The sequence below is a fragment of the Agrilus planipennis genome, unplaced genomic scaffold, assembly GCF_000699045.2.
Source record: "Agrilus planipennis isolate EAB-ADULT unplaced genomic scaffold, Apla_2.0 scaffold328, whole genome shotgun sequence".
In the NCBI taxonomy this organism is placed as follows: domain Eukaryota; kingdom Metazoa; phylum Arthropoda; class Insecta; order Coleoptera; family Buprestidae; genus Agrilus; species Agrilus planipennis.
This window is the reverse complement of record NW_020439082.1, coordinates 47719-57453: the sequence shown is the minus strand read 5'-3', so window position 1 is coordinate 57453 and position 9735 is coordinate 47719. Positions and strand designations below refer to the sequence as shown.

The window sequence follows — 9735 nt, the reverse complement described above, 5'->3', positions numbered from 1 at the left end:
AATCTTCCTGAACCGTTGTTGCTAAAATCATTCGGATAGAGGTAAATCTGATAACCGGACTGATGGTTTCTTTGAAATCAACTCCTNTATATATTGTTAGCTGCATTCTATGTATGCTTTCCAAAAACAGCCACCAGACTAGAGCCACTGCCGCGGATCCAGAAAAGAAGCGAGGAGAAACATAATTTATTTATTTATTTATTTGAAGTAAGCAGCTGTTACAAACTGGTATAGTAGTCTACATTTTAGAAAATACAAATTATAGTGAACAAAACTGTGTAGGAGATCATTTGAGAGGGGGGGGGTCCTGGCAGCTCATCTCGTAGATCCAAACAGGTGACGGTGCAAAGACGCCTTGAAGACATCGATGCTCGGGGCCTGGGCTATGCTCGCCGGAAGAGAATTCCATGTGGAGATAACCCTGTTGCCCAGATGGTACTCTAGGTGTTGCGTTTTGAAACGCGACACGTTCAACCTCAGATTGTGACCCCGTTGCGACGTCGACCTGAGGAAGATCCTCTGCAGGTCGGAGGCACGGTACATACCATGGAGGATACGATAGGTCTCCGTGAGGTCAGCAAAAAGGCGCCTGTCTGCCAGGCTTTGCAGCCCAAGCCGTCTCAGGCGCTCCTCGTATGGCAAGGACTTCAGTGTTCTGGGTATCATCAAAGCGCGTCTCAGGATACCCTCCAGAGCCTTGATGTCCTTCTGGAGGTACGTAGCCAAGACAGTGGACCCGTACTCGACCATCGGAAGTACATAGGTGGTCAGTACATTCCGTAGGAGCGGGATGTCCACCTCCACAACGGCTTTGCGGACACGATAGAGGAAGGAGTTAGTTTTCTTTACTACGGCGGTGGTTTGTAGGTCCCATTTAAGATCATCAGACACGATGATGCCTAGATCTACCTGAGAGGTAACAGGAGCCAGCGCCAGGTTTCCAAGATGGTATACCCTGTGTGGGTTTTTCTTCATCCCTAGGTGTAGGACAGTGCACTTCCCCGGGTTGAGCGGGATCATCCAATCGTGGGACCACAGAGCCAGGTTGTCAAGGTCCTGCTGGATGGAGTCACCGTGGGTCAGTGGGTTCCCATAAATCTTCATCCGCGTATGCCTGGTGCTGGGATGTTGTTCGCACGTGCAAGTCGGATGAGTAAAGGTTAAAAAGCAGGGGACCAAGAACAGAGCCCCGGGGAACCCCACTCGGAGCCGACCTAGAGGTGGAGAGACGGTCACCAATCCTTGTCTGGAAGGTCCTGTCACGCATGTAGGCCTCGATCCAGGCAAGAAGTTTGCCCCTGATTTCCAGATGGTGTAGCTTCTGGAGCAGCCGTCGTTGTGGAACCTTGTCAAAAGCCTTCGAGAAATCGAGGTAGACAATGTCCACAGGAATCCCAGAGTCCACCGCTTTGGCCCAATCGTCCAGACAAAGAAGCATGTTGGAGCTGATTGAGCGCCCAGGTACAAAACCGTGTTGTTGGGGGGGAATGATTCCCTTCTGCAACGCAAACTCTAAGATTTCCTTTGCAAGCAGGCGCTCCAGGACTTTACAGGTGGCGCTGGTGAGGCTAATAGGCCTGTAATTACTCGCCAAGTGCCTGCTACCTTTCTTGAAGATCGGAGTGATCGTGGCCCTCCTCCAGTTTTCCGGGATGGTACCTTTGTCCAGAGACTGCCTGAAGAGTGTGTGAAGAAAAGGTGCGAGGGTTTCCGCACAGTTCTTAAGAACGACAGATGGAATGCCGTCTGGGCCACTGCAGGCAGAGCTGTCAAAGGAGCGAAGGACTTCCTCGACGTCTCTGACGGAGAAATCGATGTCGGAAAGATGGTCATCCTGAGGAGGGTAGCCAAGGGAAGGTAGCGGGCCGGAAGGTTCGGTTGTATAAACCTCGGCGAAGGTGTCGGCAAAGAGTTCAGCGATGTCTGAGGGATTAGTGATCTCCAGATCACCCTTCTTCATGGCGTTAGGGACTGGACTATGAGAGGTGGATGCTCGGCTCAAGTATGCATAGAGGAGTTTGCCACCCTTCGCTGCAATCTCGGTCTCATACTGCTTCCTGGCAAGCCTGATGATGTTCGAAAGACTGTTGGAATGTGCCCTGTAGTTCTGGTAAGCAGCTGGGGTTTTGGTCCGTTTATACACCTCCCAGAGACGTTTCTTCTTCGTGATATTTGACAGAATATCGTTTGTGACCCAAGGTTTCAGAGGCCGTTTCCTGCACACCCTCCGAGATGGAGGTGCAGCTTCACGGAGAAGAGAGGTCAGAGACTCAGTGAAGTCATCGTAGGTCTGGATCAGATCTTCCATTGGAGGTGGAAGTCGATCCGGTATCCTGGCTGAGATGGTGGAATAGTCCAGTTTGAAGAAGGGGATCCGGTCCTATAGTGCATGGAGAGGCCTGGTGTTATGGCAGATGTGCTCCAGGTGAGTTATGATGACCTGGTGATCGCTGCCTCCGATGGCAGGGTGGAGCTTGGGAGACGAGAGAAGCTGGGGCTCGTTGGTAAGCACGAAGTCGAGGATGGACGGAGTCTGGACGCCCCTGTGCCGTGTGGGTTCACGGATCAGTTGCTCCAGGTTCGAGTCCAACAGCGCTTCGATAAAAGCTTTATCTACTTCGCGTGGACTCTGTGGTAGGCCATGTTCCCAGGTGGTGTCAGGAAAGTTGAAATCCCCGAAGATGAAGGTAGGGGTCTTGGTTCCTCCGACCCGTCGAAGCACTTCAAACAGGAGAGTGTCGGTTGGTGTGACACTGTATGTCTTCGTGGGAGGCCTGTAGATGCCTGCCACCACGAAGGTTAAGTCCCGGATGGTGATCTTGAGCCAAAGTGCCTCCAGCCGTGGTTCCTGTAAGTGCACCAGAGGTGTTGCAGAAATGTTGGCACCGTCCAGGTTGTTCAGAACGTAGAACATGACACCGCCACCCTTCTTGACGCTGCCATTGGAATTAACCTCTCTGCGATCTACCCTGGGATGTTCACCAGAGTATCAGGGATGTCGTCTCGAAGCCAGGTCTCGGTGATGACAACGATAGTAGGTTTCTTTTGAGTGACTTCTATCTCCAGTTGGTCGAATTTTGTCATCAAGGTAGCGATGTTTGTGTAGAGGAAGGAGATGTTTATTGTCGCTGCTGCCGTCTGCCGTTTCCCTGGTGAACGGGGAGGATTCTAGGTACGCCACGTACATAGCGTATCGTCAAGTGATGTCCAGCAGCCTGCCTAGTAGCGAGTTCTCTCCTCAAAGTCTCCAACTCCAGTTGTTGTGCCGGCGTCCGATCGTTCAACACCTTGACTGTGGGCGATGGTTGTCTACGTCCACGGCAAAGGATCTTGGAGGCCAACTCTGGGGACGATAAGGTCACCTTCACTGCCCGGTTGCGGTTCTCAGTCTTGTCATCAAGACGAGAAACATGGCGAAGATCGTCCGTTTCCACAGTAGGGCAAATGTTGGTCAGAGACTGAAACACGTCATTTCTGTCGATCTCAGCTCGCCGTTTCGGAGTTGGGGCGGTTCGTTCTATGAGGCCGGTGAGGATGATGTTCTTCCTTCTTCTCCTTCTGTCCTCCAGTTCAGCAGCTACTCGAGAGAGCTGGGTGGCATGAGCCTCTTGGAGGCTAGAGACTGTGATGCGCAGGGCCGCATTTTCCTTCTGGATATCCTGACACCTGTCCGAAAGGGCAGCGTAGGATATCTTCATTTCCGAGAGTTCAGATTTCAATATCTTGAGCTCTCGGAAAATTTTTGCTTCAAAAGCCTTGATGTTCCGGGCGGTCACTGCGGGCACAGAAGAACAGGAGGGCAGAATGGAGGAAACACTCAAATCCGCATCCTGGAGGTCGTCGAGATATCACCTTCTTCGATGGTGCAGCGTTCTTCCATGTTGCGGCCGGGTTTGAATTTCCCGCGCCTCAGTGCGCGTGCACGCGCTCAGTATGCCGAAGCAAGGTGTTGTGAGCGAGGCTTGAGCACGCACACTAACACAGAGCTCTCACACAGTCGTTACAGCATCCAATCAGGTGAAAACGATCAGTCCCATGGACCACATGTATCACAGCTCACCTCTCCAAGCATCAGCTATGCCAAACAACGCTTCAGAAGTCCGCCAATCGTGGGGGATGAAATGTCACAAAAAGTGAGGTTAGGCCGTGATGTCCGAGTAAGATGATAGTTTTAGCCGGGTCGAGATGATGTGCGACCGGTTAATTCACGTCTCCTGGGTACCTTAGATAATTAGCTGCAGGTTAATCCCTCTCGATGGTCTGTGTGTCTCCAGTGTTTTAAGATAATTTGAAAAGCCGGGTGGAGCGAGCTGAGCAGCATGTATCTGATTCGGAAATTAATTAACCGTTGCTATCCGTCTGAAGAGTGGCGTTATTGAATTTTTTTCTGAAAGTGTTCTGTTAAAAGTTGTACTGTGTAAATAGTGTAGTTACATCTGTTAAAAAGCTAATAAAAACTATAATAAATAACTTTTCGATAATAATATGCATTAGTGTAGTTATTGTATAGTTATTAGGTAGATTTATGGCATATGGTTTCATTAATGTCGTTGCATGATTGTTTGGTTAAGTAGATTTATGACAGACTGGAGTTTCATAAATGCCCCTGCCCGCCGGAGGCGGGCTGATAGTTACAATATATGAAATAGACGTCATCAATGAATATAGGGACATCTCCAAACAGCTTGGCATTACCTATTTCACATATTGCATCTATCAGCACGCCTCCGGCGGGCAGGAGCTTCATTGGAACTCCAGTCTATCATAAATCTACTTAATAATCATACAATAACGTCACTAGCTCCTGTCTGTAATAATTCTATCAGCGTTGCCAGGTTCAGTAAATAGAATTATCGCACTCTTTAGGAAAAATTATCGTATTAACATCAAAAATATCGTATGTTATTGCGCATGCGCATCGGAGTAATAGTCTAGTGGTGGGAGCAGGACTGGACTTTAAACATTTTGGAAGAAAGTTCTTTTTTTAGAGTCCATAAACAATTAAATTTTATTNTCACCGGCAAAGTCAGAATCACAATAAGCATCTAAAGATAAATGATTGTTCTTTTGAAATATCAAGCCAAAGTTAGTTGTACCCTTGAGATATTTCAAAATTCTCTTCACGGCATTCCAATGAAGTTTTCTTGGATTTTCCATGTACCTGCTTGCTTTGTTGACTGCAAATGCAATATCAGGTCTAGTACCAGTGGATAGATACAAGAGGCCGTCAATTGCCTCTCTATAAGGTGCATTTGTTGTAGCAGATTGGTCTCCTTTATGTACATCTGGACACATTTCATGGTGAGGATCAGCAGGTATAGTGACCGCATTAGCATCAATATGGATCCGTCAACTCTTCTTTCTATTTGCAGTCCCAGATAAGTATTTGCATCACCATAAGTTATTTTAAATTCTTCTTGAAGTTTCAGTAGAAAATGTTCCAGCAGTCCATTGCTGTTACTTGCAGCCAAGCCATCATCCACATATATTCCAATTATTAGTTTTTTGTTATCTTTCTTCATAAAATATACACAAGTATCTGCCATATTACTTATGGTTTAGGAAAATCTAAACTTTTTCAACTTTTGATTCCAGCACCTGGAGGATTGATGTAAACCATAAATACTTTTCAACAGCTTGCATACTTTATTGGTACCATCAGAAAATCCTTGTGGTTGGTCCATAAATACTTCTTCTTGAATATCTCCATTGAGAAAAGCAACTTTAAAATCAAATTGTTTAAGTATCAAATCTTCCTGAACCGTTGTTGCTAAAATCATTCGGATAGAGGTAAATCTGATAACCGGACTGATGGTTTCTTTGAAATCAACTCCTTCGACTTGAGTAAAACCCTTAGCAACCAGCCTTGCTCTGTATCTAGGTGAGTTTCCATTGACATCAGTTTTAACTTTGAAAACCCATTTATTGCCCACAATAGTGGAGCCTTTAGGCGGTGAAACTAATTCCCATACTTTATTCTGTTTCAGAGACCTCAGTTCATCCCGCATAGCATTTAACCACTCTTGTGCATCTTCACCTTGTATGGCTTGTTGATAAGTTAAAGGTTCTCCTCCGTTAGCCATAAATAGATTTTCAACATCGTAATCATTTAAATAATTTGGTTGTTTCAGGGTGGTTCTATCTCTTAATTGTCTATGGTTTACATTTTTAATAGGTTCTTCGAAGACAGGTGAATCATTAATATTGGCTCCCAGTGGAGCATCTTCTGCAGGCAAATTTTCTTCTTTATTTTGATTATTTTGTTGAATTCCTAACTTTTTATTGTCAGTGACTTCTCCAGGGTTTTCAAATTCATCATCTTCAAGTAAGCATAAAGCGCCTTCGTCATGATAAATCTTGTTTTCAGTATCTTGTCTTTTACCAGTAAAAGTAACATTTCTTTAAATAATTACTTTGCTCTTTTCAGAATTCCATATACGATAACCTTTGATATATACCCCAAAAATATACCAACATTGCCTTTTATTTCAAGTTTTGAACAGATGCTAAATGAAAAATGACTTTTTCACCAAATATGTGCAATTCTTTCAAGTTTGGCCTCTTGTTAAACCAGATTTCAAAAGGCGTCTGGCCAGAAATACTACTAGTCCCTACACAATTTAAAGTATAGACAGCATTGTTCACTCCTTCTGCCCAGAATCTGTGTTTCATGTCTGCAGCATACAACATTGTGCGGGTGGCTTCCACTATAGTGCGGTTCTCTCGCTCTATTTTTCCATTTTGTTCTGGACAATATATCACAGTTCTACGATGAGTAACTCCAAATTTTTCCAACAACTGTGTAACTTCTTGATTGACAAACTCAAGACCATTGTCAGTCCTAAAAATTTGTGGAATTTCCAGAAATTACTATCGAATCAGACTTTTACGTTATCACCAATATGAAAGACCCACAATTGTTAGTCGGCACCGACATCCTGGACAAAGAATTTATTTCATTACATCGTAAACCATTTGGTGAGATGAAGCTTACAAAACCCAATACACCAGTTTTGGCCCTACACCTCTGCACAACAAATATTTCTAATTTAGAACAATTTTTCCCTGAAAAATGTCCAGAACAACTGAAACAATTATTTTACCGCTAAGTTAAAAATTCGGCTAACCTCAGACATCTCCATTAGGTACAGACCTTATCGCCTATCCTATTTTGAGAAACAGAAGGTTCGCGAAATCACAGACGATCTCTTAGAAAAAGGAATCATTCGACTTTCTTGTTCACCTTATGCGAGCCCTATTTTACTTGTCACAAAAAAGGATTGGACATATCGAATGTGCGTTGATTACCGTCCATTAAACCGCATAACTATAAAGGACCGTTATCCTTTGCCTAGAATTGAAGACCAAATCGACAGGTTACAGGGCCATACGTTCTTTACTTCCCTTTACATGGCGAGCGGGTTCCATCAAATCCCTATTGAAGACGATTCAATAGAGAAAACAGCATTTGTTACGCTTGACTCTCAATTTGAATATTTAAAAATGCCTTTCGGTCTAGCAAACGCACCATCTGTGTACCAAAGAGCAATAAATCAAGCGCTTCATCCGCTCCTTACCTCTGGAAAAATACTCGTGTACCTTGACGATGTTCTCATCCCTTCTTCAACAACAGAAGAAAATTTGAAACTTTTACACCAAACCCTTCAGCTTCTCCAACAAAATGGGTTTCAAGTCAATTTAACGAAATGCAAATTTTTACAGACCGAGATTGAATATCTTGGAAGCCTGATTTCTACCAAAGGTGTCCAACCAAGCCCTTATAAAGTAAAGGCATTATTAAACACAACAGCGCCTTCAAACGTTAAAGAAGTTCGCCAACTATTGGGGCTAACCAGCTATTTCCGCAGATTCATTAAAAACTATTCGAGAAAAGTTAAACTTATTAAAAAAAGAAACCCCTTTTGAGTGGACACCTGATAGAGAAGAAATTCGTTTAGAACTCATTGCTTTGCTCTCAACGTATCCTGTTTTGGTGCTATTTGATCCAAACTTATTAACAGAATTACATACGGACGCAAGTTCGATAGGTTATGGCGCAGTACTATTACAAAAAAGGGGTCAAAATTGTCTCATGCTGACTTTTTCAGTAAAAATCCTCCGAGAATTGCCTTTGTTTTTGATCAAAAGAATTCATGGCTTGCCACCGCGCAACGTGCTGACGATCAAACAAAAGACCTGATCGAACGCGTAAAAAGGGGTGAGCTAGATAACAAATTGTATGAAATAAAAGGTGAATATCTTTATAGAGTAGTTCATAATTCGGATGGTTCCACAGTAAAAAGACTCTTTGTTCCGTCATCTTACCGGTTGCCACTGTTACAGTTATTTCACGACGAAAACTGTCACGTCGGTGCTGAGAAAACATTTGAATCAGTCTCCAGAAGTTTTTGGTTTCCCGGTTTAAGAAATTTTGTTTTTAGGTATTGTAAAAGATGTTTAACTTGCTTGTTAAACAAACAGCCTCGACTCTCAAGTAGAGTACCTCTGCACTCAATACCTAAGGGTGAAGCTCCTTTTGGGACCCTACACTGTGATTTTTTTGGTCCCCTAAAGCCCTCTAACAATTTTCGGTACGTTTTCGTTATTATTGACGCCTTCTCAAAGTACTGCCTTCTAATACCAAACGTCGAGATAACTTCGTTAACATTTAAAGAAAACTTGTTAAAAACCATTTCCTTGTTTGGAACCCCAATAAGATTAATAAGCGACAATGGGTCATTTATCAATAAATCCAATAAAAAATTTTTAGAAGAATGGAGAATAAATCTTCATCTGACAATATCTCACGCACACCGATCCAATGGACAAGTAGAACGGTACATGTCAACAATAGCTGACATGTTAAGAATAGAGTGCAGAATTAATACGAGTATTTGGGCCGGCAAATTGTGGAAAATACAGTTGGTACTAAACACCACATACCAGAAATCTACTGGATGTACACCATTGCAATTATTAATCGGACGAGAAAGTTCTGTTCCAGCCGTTGCAGCAATCCTAAATGACCTGGCGATCAAGGAAATATCTCCAAATAAAAGAATCGCAAGAGAAAAGGCCGCCCAATCCCTCAAGAAAAATGCCGCATACCAAGAAGAACGCTCATCCAAAGCCGTTATGCCCCAGTTTAAGGCTGGAGATTTGGTCGTTATTCTGCGGACCGCTAACGAGCGACATAAACTCACCTCCGTGCAAGGGACCCTATGAGGTAGTCGGCATAAAGTCCCCGGGAAAATACGTCCTAAAGGGCGTTTCTAATCTCCTCAGGAACACAACTGCTTCGGCTGAACACCTTAAAAAGTGGACAACGGAATGGTTCCTAGAACTGTGTGAGGCCTTGATAAACGGTGACAATGATGTTGGGAACGGATCTGAAAAGACTCTCCGATGAGTGGTAAAGTATAATTCATTTTTTTTGATGACACATTGGCACTCGGATGTCAAAGTGGGCACATGTTATTCATTGCCGCTGATGAAGGCAAGAATATTTAAGTTTTGATGTCACATTGGCACTCAGATGTCAAAGTGGGCACATGTTATTCATTGCCGCTGATGAAGGCAAGAATATTTAAGTTTTGATGTCACATTGGCACTCAGATGTCAAAGTGGGCACATGTTATTCATTGCCGCTGATGAAGGCAAGAATATTTAAGTTTTGATGTCACATTGGCACTCAGATGTCAAAGTGGGCACATGTTATTCATTGCCGCTGATGAA

The 9735-nt window shown here is 43.9% G+C and overlaps 1 protein-coding gene across 1 annotated transcript; it reads right to left on the bottom strand.

The window, feature by feature from the left end:
* Positions 1 to 315: 315 nt before the first annotated feature.
* Positions 316 to 3880, bottom strand: LOC112905276. The gene is made up of 6 exons (XM_025977396.1): positions 3853 to 3880; positions 3186 to 3775; positions 2969 to 3138; positions 2441 to 2936; positions 1264 to 2380; positions 316 to 1214 (listed from the first exon to the last, which is right to left on the bottom strand). The coding sequence occupies exons 1-6, from the start codon at positions 3878 to 3880 to the stop codon at positions 316 to 318; spliced, it is 3300 nt and encodes a 1099-aa protein (XP_025833181.1).
* Between the last annotated feature and the right edge of the window lie 5855 nt (positions 3881 to 9735).